The following is a 20,155-nucleotide window of genomic DNA, read 5'->3' on the forward strand; positions in this document are numbered from 1 at the left end:
TCGTTTATGTCCACCTGAGAGGGTAGACAGGGCCTCAGTTAAATGCCTCATCCAAAAGAAGGCACCTCCAACAGCAGCACTCCCTCAGTACTCCACTGGGAGCCTCAGTTTAGATTTTGTGCTCAAGCCTCAGGACAGTGGCTTGAACTCACAAGTTTTCGACTCAGAGGTGAGAGTTCTACAAACCGAGCCACAGCTGACACTTAAACATGCAGTGCTTCATGTATAGCTAAGTAATCAAGATTAATGCTTCCTTCAGAAACAGTAGAGTAATGTTGTAGGCTATGCAGAGGTCCAAGAAAAGAGTCTATACTAGTCTAAGCTGTACAAAAATGTGCCAACTAGTCCACTGCTACTGGATTCTGACATAGAGTAAGGTTGGCCTTCAAATGTGCATGTGCTTCATGAAATAATATAAGCTCGTAGATAGAATTCTAAACTCACCCATCTTGGGTGGTAATTTATTGACTAAAATATATACATTTATTTTTCTTTTTAACCTCTCTTCTTCATTTGTCCTTCTTCCTTTCACGCTAAACATCATTCCTGGCTTGGGAAGGCATCTAGACAATAGCTTCCCACCCTCCTCCCTCTCCCCTTCCCCCTTATTCCCACTCCAGGCCTGCCTTGCAAATGCCATTCTGAAAGTGGCAACAGGACTGGCCTGAGATTACCCATTCTCTGATTTTCCCTCCCTCAATTGGGGAAGAACCACCTCATTCTGCCATGATATCTCGCCATCTCTCACAACCCCCAAATATGCCCCGTTGAGTAAACCACTAACGTGGAGGGAGAGGGGCATGGGGGGAGAGTTGTGGACTTGAAGTGTCCGTGTCCCACTGCTCCCTGGTGCAACTGGGCACTCTACCTTACATCACCGCACCATTCAGCAAAAACCAGAGGAGGTCTCATAGCTTTGCTGGTAAATTTGGACACAGTTGCCGTGACAGAAACCTTGGTGTTGCGATACAACTGTCGAATTGCTCAGCTTCCAGCTCAGGTGGTTTAAAAGGAACTTGCATGAATGTGACTGTGGGTTATTCTTTAGGGCAGTAATGGGTGGGTGAGGTGGGAAGGGAAGACTCCCCATTGCTCGGACCACGTACTACAAGCTGGTTTCATTGTGAGCTCGGCTTAATGTTTTTCTGTGCCTTTACTTCCGTATATGGTGGAAGAATATACAGCTGAACCTTTGGTAGACCTGGGTGGCTGGTCATTTTTATGCTCTTCTCCTTTTCACTGTATCAAAAAAAAGCCACAGATACATAGCAATTAGAAAGTCTGCCGGAGTAAGGAACTTAAAGCTCGACAAGCATAAAGATTGGGAACAGAGAAATCCATACAGAACTACAGGGGAGTATATTCGCTAACCAGTCTTGAAACCTGCTTAACAGTTCAGGCCTCTTCAAACCTGCCATCATCCTGTGGCGTGGAGTAATGTTAAGAGACGTGTAATTCCCCTTTAAATAGAAGACCTTCGTTTTGCTGTGCTGGGAAGAACAGAATTAAAGAGATCTATTTTAATCTCATTAAAAACAATGAGCTTCCAAGAGATTCGTCTTAGCTTCTTCAAAAAGCCCTTGGCTCTGACAGTGAAGGTGATTCTATTCAGTACTGCTCTCACTTTAACACCTCGCTCTCCTCCGTCATGCCCTGTGTTTGTCAGCCATGCTGTTTGCTTTCTTGAACATCATCTTAATTTCTTCTGTCACCGTCTTCTGCCAGTCTTCCCTGTGGGAAGAAATGAGGAGAGAAGAAAATAAAATCAGAAAACCCAACTATTATATTCAGGAACAAAAGCAAACTGCTGCAGAAGCTGGAAATCTGAAACAAAAGCAGAGAGTGCTGGAAATACTCAGCAGGTCAGGCAGCACCTGTGGTGAGAAACAGTGTTGGCATTCCTGGATGAGAAGTGGCAATCACCTCTGTTCTGCCGAAACTCTCCTCCACAGGGGTTCTTCTGATATGTCATGCTTTTCCCTCAATCGAAGGCTTGCATCCACTATAGTTGACAAGGCTTTCGACCGTGTCCATCCCATCTCCCACACCTTTCTCCTCATCCCTTTCCCTCCCTCTCAGATAGGGTTGCCTCACCTTCTTCACATTCAACCGATCATCCTCTGCCATTTCCGCCTCCTCCAGCGTGGTGCCACTACCAAACGCAACTTCCCTTCCCTGCTCTTTCTGTATTCCATAGGGATCGTACCCTCCGTGACACCATGGTCCACTCCTCAATGATCCCCATCACCCCCACCACCACTTCCAACGGCACCTTCCCATGCAAGCAGAGAAGATACAATGACTGCCCGATCACCTCTTCCCTTTCCATCATTCAGGACCTCAAATAGTCCTTCCAAGTGAAACAGCAATTTACTTGTACTTTTTTCAATTTAATATACTGTATTCACTGCTCATGACGTGGTCTCCTCTACATTGAGGAGACCAAGTGCCGACTGGGTGATCACTTTGTTGAGTCCCGCTGTCAGTCTGCCAGAATAACCCTGAACTTTCGGTCACTTGCCCTTAATTCTCCATCTCACTCGCACTCTGACTATCCATCCTCGGACGGGCTAAAAAGTGATAAGGAGGAAGTACTAGAAAGGCTGGCTATACTTAAAGTTGATAAGTCACCAGCACCTGATGAGATACATCCAAGGATCCTGAGGGAGGGAAGGGTGGAAATTAGGGTGGAACTGGCCATAATCTTCCAATCTTCCTCAGATATAGGGATGGTGCCAGAGGATGGAGAATGGCAAATGTTGCACCCTTGTTCAAAAAAGGATGTAAGGACACGCCCAGAAAATGCAGGTCAATCAGTTTAACCTCAATGGGAGGGGAGGCGGTGGCGTACTGGTATTGTCACTGGACTAGTAACCCAGAGACCCAGGTATTTCTCTGGGGACATGGGTTCGAATCCCACCACAGCAGAAGGTGGAATTTGAATTCAATTAATAAATCTGGAATTTAAAGCTAGTCTAATGATGGCCATGAAACCATTGTCGATTGTTGTAAAAACCCATCTGATTCACTAATGTCCTTTAGGGAAGGAAATCTGCCGTCCTTACCTGGTCTGGCCTACATCTGACTCCAGATCCACAGCAATGTGGCTGACTCTTACATGCCCTCAAAATGGCCTCGCAAACCACTCAGTTTAAGGGCAATTAGGGATGGGCAATAAATGCTGGCCTGGCCTGCGACGCCCACATCCCGTGAAAGAATTAACAAAAATGGTGGGAAAGCTTTTAGAAACGCTAATCTGGGACAACGTTAATAGCCACTTGGACAAATGTGAATTAATTAAGGAAAACCAGCATGCATTTGATAAAGGCAAATCATGTTTAACTAACTTGAGTGAGTTTTTTGATGAGGTAACAGAGAAGGTTGATGAGTGTAATGCGATTGATGTGGTGTACGTGGAATTCCAAAGGGGGTTGATAAAGTGCCACATAATAGGCTTGTCGGCAAAATTAAAGCCATTGGAATATAAAGGACATTGGCAGCATGGATGCAAAGTTGACTGAGTGACAGGAAACAGAGAGTAGTGGTGAACCATTATTTTTCAGACTGAAGGAAGTGGGGTTCCCCAGGGGTCGGTGATAGGACCCCTGCTTTTCTTGATCTATATTAATGACCTATACTTGGGTGTGCAGGGCACAATTTCAAAATTTGTAGAGGACATAATACTTGAAAGTATTGTGAATTGTGAGGAGGATAGTGATAGACTGCAAAAGGACATAGACAGGTTGGTGGAATTGGTGGACATGTGGCATATGAAACTTAATGCAGAGAAGTGGAAAGTGTTCATTTTGGTGGAAAGAATGAGGAGTGGCAATATGAAACAAAGAGCATAATTCTAAAGTGGGTGCAGCAGCAGAGGGGTGGGGGGATGCAGGGTAGTATGTACACAAATCATTGAAGGTGGCAGGGCAGGTTAAGAAAGCAGTTAATAAGGCATATGGGATCCTGGGCTTTCTAAATAGAGGCACAGAGTACAAAAGCAAGGAGGTTATGGTTATAAAACACTGGCCTGAACTGGAGTATTATGTCCAATTCTGGGGACCACACTTTAGGAAGGTTGTGAAGGCATTAGAGGGAGTGCAGAAAAGATTTGTGAGATTGGTTCCAGGGACAAAGTCCCTTGGATAGAGCTGTTTTCCTTGGAGAAGGGTGAGGTGAGATTTGATAGAGGTGTTCAGAATCATAGGGGTCTGGTCAGAGTAAATAGGGAGAAACTGTTCCCATTGGCAGAAGTGTCGAGAACCAGAGGACATCGATTTAAGATGAACGGCAAAAGAACCAAAGGCGACATGAGGAAAATTTGTTTATGCAGCGGGTGGTTGGGATCTGGAATGCACTGCCTGACAGTGTGGTGGAGGAAGATTCAATCGTGGCTTTCAAAAGGGAATAAAGCACCTGAAGGTAAAAAAAAATTGCCGGGCTACAGGGAAAGGGCGGGAGAGTGGGACTAGCTAAATTGCTCTTGCGTGGTGTTGAAATAGGCTTAATGGGCTAAATGGCCTCCTTATGTGCTGTAACCATTTTACCATTCTAGGAAATTTCTGCTCATTCAATACTGGATGTCAGACAACAGCATGACAAATCATAGGCAGTGAAGGGATTGAGAGAGGTGGTAAGGTAGAGCTGGGTGTCGTCAGCGTACATGTAGAAACTAGCTCTGTTTTTGGCTGATGTTGCTGCGGGACAGTATGTAGATGAGAAATTGATGTGGGCCAAGGATAGATCCTGGGGGGGACATCAGAGGTAACAGTGCTGGAGCAGGAAGAGAAACAATTGCAGATAATTCTCCTGAAAAAAAAACCTCTGACCAAGTTTTTGATCATTTGACCTAATATTTCCTTATGTGGATCGGCATCAAATTTTGTTTGGTAATGCTCCTGTGAAGTGCCTTGGGACATTTTACTATGTTAAAGACTCTATATAAATGCAAGTTGTTGTTGTTATGATTCTCTGGCTACAATTGGACATATAAGAATGGAACCAGGCCAGGGCAGTGTCACTCAGCTGGGCAATGGGGGAGAGGCATGGGAGGATGGTGAGATCAACCGTGTCAAAGCTGTAGACAAGTCGAGAAGGATGAGGAGGTATAGCTTACCAGGGTCAAAAAGGATGCCATAGAGTCACTTATGGCACAGGAGGTGGCCATTCAGTCCATCGAGTCTATGCTGGCTCTCCATGGAGCGATCCAGTCAGTGCCACTCCCCCGCTTGATCCCCGTAGCCCTGCAAGTCAATTTCCCTCAAATGGCCATCCAACCTTCTCTTGAAGTCATTGATTGTCTCCTCTTCCACCACCCTTGTGGGCAGCAAGTTCCAGCGTAAAAAAGTTCTTCCCCATAGTCCCCCTGCATCTCTTTCCCAAGACCTTCAATCTGTGGCCCCTAGTCTTGTCATCTGTGACTTTTATAAGAACCGTTTCAATGCTGAGGTAGGTGGGGGAACCTGATTGGAGGGGCTCACATGTGGAGATGTGTGAAAGGTGGGCATGGATTTAGGAGGCGACAACACGTTTATGGAATGTGGAGAGAAAAGGGAGGTTGGAGATAAAGCATTATATAAATGCAAGTTCTTTCGCTACCTAGAAAGTGAGGAAACAACTGGAACCATAGCTTATGTTGTGTTCCATAAAGGTGAGACCCAAACGTTTGTGTAATTCCCATTGATGCTTTTGGAAGCTTCGTGCAGGATTCAGTCCAGGTGATGTGAAAAGACCAATGAGACAGGTGATCAATAATTGGCCTGCATTTTCAGTGGACTGCCCAGCGTTGTACTGAGTCATGTAGAACAGGAAGGTGATGAGTTCAATTTCCACTCTGGCTGATCTTAGCCAAGGTGATAGTAAAGGCTAGATCACTTAATCTTATTGCCCTGGACTTAAGCAATGGAGACAAGAACATCACCTAGTGTTCCTGTTCCCGATCACTGTTCAAGGATCCTTGTTGGAAGAGACCCATGTTCAGTTTGGACCAGTTTGAATGTGGTGCTAACTTCTACAGTCCAAATTAACACTCGAGACTGAAAATGCCACTTAGAAAAGGTGTGAGAGAAGCAGCCGGCATCTTGGAGCCTGTAACTCAATACCTTTGGGAAGAACATTAGGGAAAAATAAAAGGATGTTTTCAGTAAATAAAACAGAAGCATTCACTCTTTCTGAAGTGTGAGGTCCAGTCCTCTGATGAGTGGAGCCGATATGGCATGGTGTTACCTTCTAGGTACAAACCTTTTCGCTTCCGGTGACCAACATGCAACCGGCACAGGCACGATGGGCCGAATGGCCTCCTTCTCTGCTGTACTAGTCTATGATTCTATGATGACATCATTAGCTGTTGCTCGACTAATAGATAATAAGGATAAGTGAATACATCTGTGCAATGTGTATCATTATTAGGATTTCAGAAGCGGAGGATTGTGCCGCTGAATCATGGACCATCTATTAATTTCAATGACTGCAAAATTGGTTGTGCTCTATATTGGGCACACTATCATCCACACCTGAATTCCTTTGGATAAAGCTCGGTAGCATAGTGCGTATGTTACAGGACGAGCAATCTAGAAATATGCATTCATCTCCCACCATGGCAGTTGGGGAATTTAAATTCAATTAATTAAATAAACCTGGAATAAAAAGCTCATATCAGTAATGGTGACCATGAAAATATCATATTGTCATTAAAAACTCATCTGGTTTACTAAATTCCTTTAAAGAAGGAAATCTGCCATCCTTATCCAGTCTGGCCTATATGTGACCCAGATCCACAAAGCCCTCTGAAATGGCTTCGCAAACTACTCAGTTCTATAGGGATAGACAATAAAGGTTCTTTGTGGAATTTCCCAATGCAGGCCAGTATCTCGCTGCAGAGCACTCAATGTTAACATGATGCCCTATGAAAAGATGGAATGCAGGCATTCAATTCCCCACAGGGTCACAGTCTGATTTCAATCCTGCCAACTTTCAGTTTAAAAAGTGTTACAGCACCTTTCCCAACCTCACGGCATCCTAAAGCATTTTATAGGTAATGAGGGACCAAAATATTTTACTGTTCCTCTGGCTGAGGGGGTCTGGTATCAGCCACTTTTTGTGATGCCGATCCATGATCATAAACATCTGGACCAATACTTCGCCAAGCACCTTTCAACAAATACCTCTAGGCAAAGGATAAAACACAATAAAAACTCTTTTGGCTGGAGGTTCCTCACAGGAAAAGTCATAGTGTGATAAACGCATTGCAGGAACGAGTTTCAGCATTGATCAACACCTGATGCAGGCAATGCTGGGCTTGAAATGATCATTGTTCACAGAGGGACCAACAGGAAACAGTTAATGTCACTAATACTATGACTGGACAACTATTGTATTCAATTTATACGACTCCCATAATTATCACAATACCCTGAAGATTGCAAGCAGTACATGTTAGACCTCCAATAATCTGAAGAGATCTTGAAATGCAACCCTACCGGTTGACAACTTCTTCCTTGCATCTGTTATAATACCATGAACCAAGCCTCTTAAGCGCATTGCTACCAGTCGTCATTCATAAACAGAGCAAAGGCCCTGCAAAATAATGGGCGAGCTTCCTTCCTTTGGACAGTAGGCACCTGAGAGAGTTTGTTAGAATTGTAACTCCAAAGCATTATTCCTTTCACATCCAGGACATGCCCTCGAGGCTGTATCATCCCATTCACTTTGGCAGGAAGAATAAAAAAAGCAGAGTATTACTTAAACAGAGAACAACGGCAGAACTCTGAGGTACAGAGGGATCTAGGTGTTCTAGTGCATGAGTCACAAAACATTAGTATGCAGATATAGCAAATAATAAAGAAGGCTAATGGAAGGCTATCCTTTATCGTGAGAGGAATTGAAAATAAAAGTAAGGATGTTATGCTTCAGTTATACAGGGCATTGGTGGAACCACATCTCGAATACTGTGTGTAGTTTTGGTCTCCTTATTTAAGGAAGGATGTAAATGCATTGGAGACGGTTCAGAGGAGGTTTACTAGATTGATACCTGGAATGAGTGGGTGTCTTATGAGGAAAGGTTGGTCAGACTGGGCTTGTTTTCACTGGAGTTTAGAAGAGTGTGGGGAGACTTGATTGACGTTTATAAGATCCTGAACGGTCTTGACAAGATAGATGCAGAAAGGATGTTTCCTCTTGTGGGTGAGTCCAGAACTAGGGGGCACTGTTTTAAAATTAGGGGTCGCACTTTTAGGGCAGAGATGAGGAGACATTTTTTCTTTCAGAGGATTGTGCGACTTTGGAACTTCCTGCCTCAGAATGTGGTGGAGGCGGGGTCATTGAATATTTTTAAGGCGAAGGTAGATAGATTCTTGTTAGGCAAGAGAATCAAAGGTTATCGGGGGTAGATGGGAGTGTGGAATTGAGACACAAACATGATCTTATTGAATGGCAGAGCAGCCTGGAGGGGCTGAATGGCCTACTTCTGCTCCTTGTTCGTATGAACAAAATTATTGCAGGTCAAGAATTCAACAGGCTTTGGAGAGGTGTATTTCAGTATGACAGTAGTGGCGGACCTGCTGTAAGCTTCAGAACCTATGAGATGCTACACAAAGATTTCATCATCAGTCTGGGCGCCTAATCTCTGGTTCTTTGTGCAATTTTTATGGTGACAATTGTTTTTACAAGCCCTTTTGAGAGAGGTCCCACTCTTGAACATGACATGGTAATGCAAAGCATCCATTTCACATGGCACATGAAACAAAGAGAAATGATATTAAAGTAAACAAAGCAGCCTCCATCACCAACACTGTTTATGTCACATCACAACCCAAAGGCAAAAAAAAAAACACGATACAAACCAACCAACCACAAACAACTAAAGAACAACCCAATGTCCACAATGCTACACATGTACCAACATCACACTACCTCAGTCACTCCTTCACTGCAAGGAGCTGCTCTGCTTTTAACTTTCTGTGCTCTCCAATTTCATCCAGTTGCAAACCGTGACCGTTAATTCTGTGGAAGATATTTAGACAGCTGTGTGACTCTTGTACAGTTGGTTTGACTCATGGGGATCCCATTAGATGGGTGAGTTGAGCATAGCAGTGAATAAGGCTGTCACATCTGTCATTGTGCCCCATCCTCCTTTCTCTGCTTTGCTTATGTCTCAACTTGGCTCAGTCAGTCTCACTCTCACCTCTGAAGCTAAGGGTTATTGGTTTTAAGCCCCAATCCCAGGGTTAAGCACATAATCTAGGCTGGCATTCCAGTGCAGTGCTGAGAGAGTGTCTGTGCTGTCGGAGACACTGTCATTGGAATGGGATATTAATCGTATCCGGCTTTGTTAATTCATCTTTTGGTTGAGTAATTGGCATGATTTAGGAGAACAGAAGGGCAGTTCTCCCTGGTACCCTGGACAAGATTTATCCCTCAGCTAACATAATGAAAAAAAAACTCATCATTATCACATTGTTGTTTATGGGATCTTGCTGTGTGCATATTGGCTGCTGTGTTTCATACATTGCAACAGTGGCTACACTTCAAAATACTTCATTGGCTGGAAAACATTTTGGGATGGCCTGAAATCATGAAAGGTGCCATACAAACACAAGTTATTTCTTTTTAATATAAGCCTGTACCGAGTTGTGTTGGTGAATGTTAAAGGGGCACCAAATCATACAAAGCCTGAAGTCCCCAAGTTCAATTTCTAATTTGTGCAGAGTTAGCTTGTCTCACCTGAGGCAATAGTTGGGTTGCTATAATTGGAGTCAGTGGCCATGGGCCAAAGACAGGAAAGATCAGCCAAGGTTTTTTATCCAGATCATTGGGCAATGCATATACATGTACTTACAAAATGTACATGCGGGTGTGAAGTGAGGACAGATTTAGATTTGGTCATAACATCCTTCCTGGTCAAAGTACCAGTAACATAGAACTACTAAGCTGTCTGTAATCTAGATCTACAAACCTTTGAGAATAACAATGCACAATGTCCAGTTTTAACAAAAGGCACGCAGTCTGAGGCACAAAGAAAGAATTTGTATTTGTATAGTGCCTTTCATGACTTTAGGATGTCCTAAAGAACACTCCTGCCAATAAAATACTTTTAAAATGTAGTTACGGTTGTAATGTAGGGGTAGGGAACACAACATCCAATTTGCATACAGCAAGCTCCTACAAACAGCAATGTGATGAAAGACCAGATAATCTGTGTATTTGTTGTTCTTAGTTGAGGGATAAATATTGGCCCCTACTCTTCTTCAAAATAATGCCCTGTGACTGTTTAGATCCACCTGAGAGAGCGGGCTCAACCTCAGGTTAACGTCTTATCTGAAAGACGGCACCTCCGGCAGTGCAGCATTCCCTCAGTGCTGCACTGGGAGAGTCAGCCTGGATTATGTGCTCAAATCTTTGGAGCAAGACTTGAACCCGCAAACCTTTTGATGTGAGCGTGCTACCACTGAGCAGCCGAGGGTTGCTAATCAGTTACCTGTCACACACCCCACCTGGTTTACCTTCCCACAAAGTGGACCCAGTCCCAACCAGCGGGTGTGAAACTCCAGCCACATGCAGCACGGGGCACGAGACGCATCAGCTTTAATTCTGTGATCCCACACTTCCAGCAGCTAACGGTGCTTACAGGCTCTCAGGTCAGAGATTCCAGGCTGCAGCATTGAAGCCCTAACTCCAGAGCTTGTATTCCACAAATGTGGCTTCCTCACGAGAAGTGTGGAATCACAAGATCACCCCAATAGTGCAGTGTAAATTTCAAGGCACATCATGGAAACTGAAAGGTTGAATCTGCAATAATTAGTGTTTCTTTTGCACTGTGAGATTTGACCACCTACCTGCTTCACTATAGGAGGGAATGGTGACACCATTAATGGCTGTAACTGTAATGGTCACTACACCAATTACATCATCAAGATGCTAAATACTCTCAGTGAAAGAAATTCTTTGTTTAGTCTTCTTTAACTTATAACCACAGCAACTGAAGGCTGCCACCCTCACCCCTGCCACAAAGGAACAGCTTTCTGCCTTCTATCTGAAATTTTCTTTAGGACTTTTCACCTCCCCTGATGACTTGCTTCAATTTATTAGTCCTCTGTTTGACCTGAATTAACGCTCCACCCCACCCATCCCTTCCAAAACTCACCGCCATCATAGATTCTGCACTCAGCCCACGGTTCCACTCAATGAATGGAATCAAAGTCCCACCAGTTTTATGACATGATGGTGACATTGCAATTGTCCCATAATGCTGCCTTGTCGGCTCAGCCATTGCCTGGCCAACTTTATGGATGACAGTGTAGGAATGTTTTAGGAGCAGTTAAAGACAATAGAGCCAGCAAATGTTCCCTTTTCAGAGATTAACGCCCAACCTGTCTTCACACCATATCCTGTCAGAGATGTATCCAACTGTCTCTTGGATCCTTTTTAACTGTGGACTGCAGCCCAAACAAACCATCAACCAACACAACAGAATTTGATTTCTCACTCATTAACCATGCTGTCTCTCACGTGTTAACAGGATATGAGATCCTCACTCCTCCTTCACCCTCATAAAGGCTCAGGGCAGGAGTGATGCCCACATTCGCAAAAACTACCGACCCAAGCAGTCTCCGTGTCATCCAATGAAAGCAAGAGCATCTAGCTTTAACAATAATCAACAAAACTAAAGACTGTCATTGAGAAAGGAATGGGGACTGAGAGCCTATGGATGGATAGAAGAAGGATCTCACATCTGAAAGCTGCCTTGGGTCCTAAGTCAGAAACTCCTCGGCAGCCGACAATGTGCCTGGTTCACAGTGGATCAATACACCATCCAGCTTCTCACAATGGCCTTCCTCACAGATAGTTATCTCTTAACCCATTGATCACATATTCTTACCCTGGTTTGATTGCTGGAGGTTCAGGTAAAGGGGCAGTAAAGTCATCTTTCCCTACAAGCCAATAGGTTTCTTCTATGCCTTTGCCCTGAAATATGAAGAACAAGGATCCATTTTTTCCTCTGGGTGTTAACATTAGCATAAGAACGAATGTGAATAAATAAATGAACAAATATCAGTAATGGACGTTTCATATGCTAGCACTACTACTACAACAAAGCTTGAAATTATATAGTGCCTTTGACATAGAAAAACCACACAAGGTGCTTCACAAGAGTGTAATCAGCCAGAACTTGATATCGAGACAAAGAAGGAGACATTAGGAGAGATGACCAAAAGTTTGGTCAAAGAAGTAGGTTTTAAGGAGCCTTTTAAGGGAAGGGAGAGAAGTGGAGAGGTTTGGGAGGGAATTCCAGAGCTATGGGCCAAGATGGCTGAAGGCACAGCCGCCAATGGTGGGACAAAGGAATTGGGGGGTCACTCAAGAAGCTAGAATTAGAGGAATGTAGAGATCTGGGAGGACTGCAGTGTTGGAGGAGGAATCTTACTGGCCCCGCAGAGGCGGGTTTGAAGTCAGATTCGGGAGCAGATTCTGAGAGTTACACGTCGGGTCGGCTCCCCGAAACCCTACCGCCTCCAAGCCATCTTTCTGGGTGCACTGTGTCAGTGGTTACCCACCTGATAGTGCGGGGAGCCAATTAGGGCCACTTGAGGGACTAATTGGGGCAAGATGGTACCCCCAGGGGGATCTTCATGATGTTGAATGGGGCCCCTGCTGAGGCTGGAGCCCAGCAGGTACCTGGAGGAAGCTTCCTGGCAGCAGGCCAGGGGGACATCAACACCTCCTCTCAATTGCCCCATCATGGAGCTGCGGGGATCAGAGGGTCACAGCTGCAGCCACAGGACATCCTGTGGAGGGTTCCCCCTCTATATGGATGGCCTGCCAGCTATGGCCGTTCCTCATTTTTAAATTTCCATACAGCTTCAGAGAGCGTTTCCATTCTTGAAGTGCCCTTACTGTCTCCTACATGCTTCAGCAACACCCATTTCTCCTGATGGGGGCTACTGGCCATTCACTTCTTTGGGCCCTCTGATTGGGCCTCCCACCATGGGAACCTACCAGCCATCCTTAATTAGATGGTGAATGGGGAGGCAGCCTTTTAATTGGCCATTTCTGGGAAGATTGTGCAGGCGTGCTGAACATAGACACCACTGGGTCAGGACCCAGAAATTATCCTGATGCCTGATAATCTTCAAAGACCAGAAGATTCTGCCCATGGAGCACCACTCTTTCAAGCCTTTATCAGAGATGAAGAAACTAGTATGAGGAGAGACTTGAGAGATACTGGGATTAATTCCACTGGAGCAAAGAAAGCTAATGTTATGTTCAAATCTTGTAAGTGCTGAGATATTTTAAAGTACTGTAAATAAACCTGTTGTTGATTGAGAACTAGTGTCATCTCTGCATTGCTCTAAGATAAATCAGATATGTAAAATATCCAGCAAACTGGCGAATACATAACAGCTAACAGGAGATTTAATGGAGATTTTAAAAAGTTATCAATGGTAGATTGAATGGGGACAGACTGCTTCCTCTGGTTGGAGAGTCAGTAACAAAGGGTTATCAATTTTAAATTGGTCAATGACAGCATGGATAGTGTTTAGGTCATTGACCTGAAATGCTAACTCTGTTTCTCTCCCGACAGTTACCACCTGCCTTGCTGAGTATTTTCAGCATTTTCTGCTTTCACTTTAGATTTCCAGCATCCGCAGTATTTTGCTTTTGTTATAGAGTTTAGAAGGATTGTTGAAATATGAACTGTATCATAATAGTTGAGATGACAGCATTGCATCTTTTAGGAAAAAATGGGTAAACTTTTGCAGCAGAGGTAGATGCAAGGCTCTGAAAAGGGAGACCGGCAGTTTCACATTGCTGAGCTGAAACACATATTCTGAAATACGAAATGAGAAAAAGCTGGAAATACTCAGCGGGTCAGGCAGCATCTGTGGAGAGAGAGAAAGAGTTAACGTTTCAGGTTGTTGACCTTTTGTCATTCTATGGTTCAGTTCTCATCCCATATGGATGCAAGCACTTGTATACTCAGTCTAATCTGTGAACCTGCTTCGCTAACTGTGTAAATGTGTTATTCTGTTGGTTTTCTCAGAACACAAAAACCCCACAAAGGAGTTTTTAAAAAACTGAAGAACGTGATTACATTGCTCCAATTGGAGAGATAGTATCTGCATAGGTGCGATGGGCCAAATGGCCTCTCTGTGCTGTGACTTCAATGATTGAAGGACTTTTTTGGCAATTGCACTAGTTAAATGGCAACTTAAGTGTTTGAAAGTTTATTAGGAGCATTATACTCTTGTTTTTCTGTAGCTGCCACTTATGAATGCGTTTCACAGAAAAATTCAACATAGCCACCACTGTGACTGGCAGTCACTAGAAGAGGCAAATAGCTCTTAGGAAACCCAACATACAAGGATGAAGAGCTGCCTGCTGCCCCCTAATGCTGCTGACCCACTTTATATCATACCAGTCATGTTGCTTAATTGAATGGATTAAATCCACTCAATGGATATTGATTACCTTCAATTTTTTAAATTCATCCTCATTGCCCTGAGAAGATAGTGGTTGGCTTTCTTTTGAAACTGTTAGTAGTGCTTTGATACGACGGAGTGGTTGACGAGGCCACTTCAGAGCAGTTAAGAGACAAGCGTCTTGTTGCGGGACTGGAATCACATGTAGACCAGACCGGGCGAGGATAGCAGGTTTCTTTCCCTAAAGGATATTAGTGATCCAGTTGGGTTTTTGAAACAATCCGACCAATTCACGATCGGTTTTACTGAGACCAACTTTTTACTTCCAGAATTTTCCACAAAGTGTGACTGAATTCACACTTTCTGGACTATTACTCCAAGCCTCTGGATTACTAGCACAGTAACAGGACCACTACATTATTATTCCACTTTTTAATGACTTCGACTTGGGGTTTGAATTCATTCCAGGCTGAAGTCTGCAATGATTTGTTTGGATGTCGGAATCTGCTGCAAAAGTCCTGGGATCCTACAATCTCAGACACTGGGAACCAAAGGATAAACAGTAGGAAGACTGGAAATGTCACATTGGCATAGTAGGGTCGTGCTCTGAGATTAGGGTTGACCAGCAGTCAAAGGCAAGGTAGTTTTACCTTGTGTAGCGCTGGACTGCAGCTGGTACTTCACACTGATGCTGGGTGCAGGTAGCATAAAAATGACCCAATCTCCAACACAGGCATCCCCCATCTTGATGGGTGCAATGTTTTGTATACAGGGTAATTCCTGAATAGCAAATAAACAGACCACTAACACACAAAGTTTGCAAATGCTGTAACTTATTGAGAAAGCATCTCCCTCACCTTCAACTCAGTTTTCCCTCGGACCTGTATTCGATAGCCTTCATTCAGACTGTGGAGTATTTTTACTGTGCTCTGATTGACATGAATTCGATAAGCTGTAATGTCAAAAAAATAGAGTGTTCAGCCAGGACAATTAAATAGAGAACAAGAAATACTCTCCTTGCTTTGTATACAGCTTTGGTCAAACTGCTTGGAAAGAAAGAACTTGCATTTACATAGCACCTTTCACGACCTCAGAACATCCCAAAGCGCTTTACAGCCAATGAAGTATTGTTTGAAGTGTTGTCACTATTGTAATGTAGGGAAATATGTCAATTTGTGCAGAGCTAGCTCCCACAAAGAGAAATTAGATAAATGGCCAGATAATCTGCTTTAGTGATTTTGATAAAGGGTTAAATATTGGCTAGGACACTGGGAGAACTACCCTACTCTTCAAAATAGTGCCATGGGAGCTTTTGCATGCACCTGAGAGGGCAGACAGGGCCTCAGTTTAACACAGTGGCGCAGTGGTTAGCACCGCAGCCTCCCAGCTCCAGCGACCCGGGTTCAATTCTGGGTACTGCCTGTGTGGAGTTTGCAAGTTCTCCCTGTGTCTGCGTGGGTTTTCTCCGGGTGCTCCAGTTTCCTCCCACAGCCAAAAGACTTGCAGGTTGATAGGTAAATTGGCCATTATAAATTGCCCCTAGTATAGGTAGGTGGTAGGGGAATATAGGGACAGGTGAGAATGTGGTAGGAATATGGGATTAGTGTAGGATTAGTATAAATGGGTTGGCAGACTCAGTGGGCCGAAGGGCCTATTTCAGTGCTGTATCTCTAAATCAAAAATCAAAATCTCACTCAAAAAATGAGAGTGCAGTACTCCCTCAGTATCCATCTTTATAATGGCATTTCGGAGTGTCTGGTGACTAATTGTAGGCTCACTTTCAACCTTTCTGATTGGTTGGTTATTTCTCCCCAAAGTGGAAGCGTTCAAAAGCAAAAGGCAGGAAAAGACCAGTTGTCTCATACTTCATGGTGCAATGTAAAACACAATATAGCCAACTCCCACTCTCATTCACTCCACGCACCAGCCATACAATCGATTAGGAGAGGCACTCCACTCACTAACAATGGCCTCCACTCACTCCCAATGGTCTCCACTCACTATTAGTAAGAACTGACGGAGTGAACTAGTTACACGAGAAGAGGACACAAGTATTCACCTTGCTCTAAGTATTTGATAATTGGTAACAGAACCAAAATGGAGATGAAGAGAATTTCTTTTTACACTGAGTTGTGATCTGGAATGCGCTGCCTGAAAGGACGGTGGGAGCAGATTCAATAGTAACTTTCAAAAGGGAATTAGATAAATACCTGAAAAGGAGAATTTTGCAGGGTTATGGGGGAAGAGGAGTAGGACTAATTGGATTGCTCTTTCAAAGAGCCAGCACAGGCACGATGGGCTGAATGGCCTCCTTCTGTGCTGTATCATCCTATGATTCTGATGCTGTATATGATAAAGTAAGTGCATGTTGGGTGGAAGGGGTGCAGACATGTTTAACAATAAAATAATAATCAAAATAAAATCCTCATCTCTTTTTTTTGAGCCTCAGTTAATATTGGAAGCCCCGGATGTCATTCAGACTCAGTAATACTTACGCAGGCCTGTAGATTCCATGCGTGAAGCAGTGTTAATTGTGTCTCCAAAGAGGCAATATCTGGGCATGGTGAGTCCCACAACTCCTGCCACACATGGGCCTGTGGGGGAAGGGAGAGGGTGAAAGCTTTTATCACTGTCACGAAGCAGCATTTTGAATGAGCCGAGAGGTGCACGTAATGACAAGATTTGATGGCCTCGAAAAACAAACATGTTTCTTGGTCCATTATTTTGTTAAACGAGGTGACCGAGGATTTTTGTACAAGGATGTTCAGGTTCGTGTGAAGAAAAACATTGCGCCTTTCACAATCACAGGTTATCCCAAAGTACTTTATAGCCAAAGGTCTACTTTTAAAGTTTAGTCATTGTTGTAATGTAGGAAATACAGCAGCTAATTTTCGCACAGCAAGCTCCCACAAACTGCAATGAGATAAATTTCGATATCTTGTTTTGTGATGTTGTTTGGCCAGGACACCCGGAAGAACCCTCCTGATCTTCAAAATTATACACGGGTTGACTTGAGAGGGCAGACAGAACTTTGGATTAACGTCTCACCCAGAAGACAGTACCTCCAACAGTGCAGCACTCCCTTGTACTGGTGCTAGCAGTGTCAGCCTAGATTTTGCGCTCATGCCTCTAAAGTGGGACATAAGCTCACAATTTTCTGATTTTGAGGTGAGCGTGCTACCCACAGAAGGGGTTGCTTTTCTGACACCTGGGTTAAGACAGGAGCTGGATCTTCACCTTACCTTTAACCCATGCTACACATGAACTGAGAGCTATCTGCCTCCATCTAAACTTGGGGCGGGATTGTTCTGTGCATGGGGTGGGGTCGAGCCACAAAATCCCATGCCGAGGCCTGGAGAGATTTTAACTCCCGGGCCTCATTTCCATATCCAACCCCTGACTCCCACCTGAACTCAGCAGGAATCATTGCCTGGCCAATGGGCAAGAGTGAGAATTCTGGCAGTAGCATAGGTGCTCATGGGACACAGGTACATGCGAGTGGTGATGGGGGCGGGGTCCAGAGGTCATTGGGGTTGGGCAAGGGGGAGGCAGTGCAGGCAAGGGCGCCCCAAGACTTTCTTGAGGGTTCGGAGGAGAAATTCTGCCCCCTCCTGGACTACAAAGACATTACAACACTGGGCTGTCTTTGGATCTCAATCGAACCCCTGGAGGGGAAGCTGCCACTGGTACCTGGCCCAGTTCAGGCCTTCTCTACCCCAGCGGCTGTGGATCCTCAGGCATTGAGTATATTCAAGACAGAGGTTGATAGATTTTTGGGTACTAAGGGAATTTGGGGATAGTGCGGGAAGATGGAGTTGAGGTAGAAGAGGTTGAATGGTGGAGCATTTGGGACCAAATGGCCTCTTCCACCTCCTATTTCTTGTATTCTTATGTTGGATTGAAGTAACAGATAGGGTCTCAATCAAAGAATTAAATATTTAATGGGGAACCTGCCGGTTTAGGGTGCGTGTCCTCATCGACTGCAACAGGTCAGAATGGGGTAAGAAAGGAGGGAGTGAGTCCCCCAACTCCATTTTAACTGCTCCCCTCTAGTGGAAACTAGGTGAAAGGGGGGTAGGGTGCAGGGAGATGGAGCTAAAAAATCAATGTTGAAGCCAAATAGTATTCCATCCCCTTCCCTGGGATTCCTAAATTCAAAAGTGCAAAAATCTCTCCTAAGAGCTCCTGCATTTTATAAAGAGATGATTCAGGCATCAAATGTGCTAACACGTCTGTTCCAAGGCCCTCACCTGAATGTATCCCTATTCTTATCTTGATGGGTACATCAGGCATGTGTCTCATTTTGAAGGTACCCACTGAGCTGAGGATGTCCAGGGACATGTTGGCTATCTCAGCAGCATGCTTATTGCCATTTCTCTTCGGGAGCCCTGACGCCACCATGTAAGCATCACCAATGGTTTCAACCTGAATCAATCAAAGGAAAGGCTCGCCTTTATCAACAATTTATCACACACAAAAAAAATGACTCAAAGGGTTTTTAATGCAGTGAATTACCCCAATTATTGTCGTCCCATCATCGGTGGCTGTGCCTTCAGCTGCTTAGGCCCTAAGCTCTGGGATTTCCTACCTAAATCTCTCTGCCTCTCTCTCCTCTTTTAAGTTGTTGTTGTTATGAGCTGCATAGACTCATCAACAACTTGTTTTATATAGAGCCTTTAAGGTAGTAAAAAGATCCCAAGGCACCTCACAGCTGTGTAAACAAACAAAAAATTGACACTGAGCCAAAGGAGACATGAGGACAGGTGGTCAAAGAGGTAGGTTTTAAGGAGTGTCTTAAAGGAGGAGAGAGAGGAAGAGAGGCTTGAGGAGGGAATTCCAGAGCTTAGGCCCGAAATGGCTGAAGGCACAGCCACCAATGGTGTGGCATGGGAAGTGGAGGATAGAATTGGAGGAACATAGAGTACTTGGAGGTTTGTAGGGGTGGAGGAGGTTACAGAGATAGAGAGGGTTGAGGCCATGGGAGATCTGAAAACAAGAGTGTAGGGGTTCATGGACTGAAAGTCAATGTAGATCAGTGAGCACAGGGGTGATGGGTGAACGGGACTTGGTGCAAGTTAGGATATAGGTAGCAGAGCTTTGGATGAGCTCCAGTTTAGGGAAGGTGCAAAGTGGGAGGCCGGTCAGGAGAGCGTTGGAATACTTTAGTCTGCAGCTAACTCATGCTATGTAGACAATCATGGTGGCCATTTCGCTTCAGCTACATCCCATAAACAACAATTAGATGAATGGACTTTTTTTATTTGTTGAGGGAGGATTGTTGGACAAGATGCCATTCCTCTCTGTCCTTCAAATAGTGCCCGGGGATCTTTAAAACCCCACTGAACCGGGGCCTCAGTTTAACAATTCACTCCAGAGAAATTCACCTCCGATGTTGCAGCTATCTGTCAGTACAGAGAGTCAGTGCAGATTATTAACTCAAACCCTAGCTAGAAGCTCAAACCCACAATTTTTTAACCTGGAGTTAACAATTAATTGTGGTGTATAAAATTATGAGGGGCCTAGATACAGTAGATGAGAAGGACCTATTTCTGTAAGCAGAGAGGTCAATAACCAGGGGACATAGATTTAAAGTAATTGGTAGAAGGATTTGAGGGGAGTGGAGGAGAACTGTTTTCACCCAGAGGGTGGTGGGTGTCTGGAACTCACTGCCTGAAAGGGTGGGAGAGGCAGAAAGCCTCATCACATTTAAAAAATACTTGGATATGCACTTGACATGCCAG

At 44.3% G+C, this 20,155-nt stretch overlaps 1 protein-coding gene across 1 annotated transcript in view; it reads right to left on the reverse strand.

The window, feature by feature from the left end:
• Nucleotides 1-1,646: 1,646 nt before the first annotated feature.
• Nucleotides 1,647-20,155, reverse strand: part of gucy2f (guanylate cyclase 2F, retinal) — a 72,402-nt gene continuing 53,893 nt past the window's right edge. Inside the window, exons 14-18 of the mRNA XM_068032771.1 lie at nt 18,665-18,839; nt 16,910-17,008; nt 15,272-15,366; nt 11,873-11,958; nt 1,647-1,731 (exon numbers count right to left, since the gene is read on the reverse strand). Coding sequence (XP_067888872.1) covers nt 1,647-1,731; nt 11,873-11,958; nt 15,272-15,366; nt 16,910-17,008; nt 18,665-18,839 — 540 coding nt within the window. The remainder of the gene's footprint in view (nt 1,732-11,872; nt 11,959-15,271; nt 15,367-16,909; nt 17,009-18,664; nt 18,840-20,155) is intronic.

Source organism: Heterodontus francisci, chromosome 6, assembly GCF_036365525.1.
Source record: "Heterodontus francisci isolate sHetFra1 chromosome 6, sHetFra1.hap1, whole genome shotgun sequence".
In the NCBI taxonomy this organism is placed as follows: Eukaryota; Metazoa; Chordata; class Chondrichthyes; order Heterodontiformes; family Heterodontidae; genus Heterodontus; species Heterodontus francisci.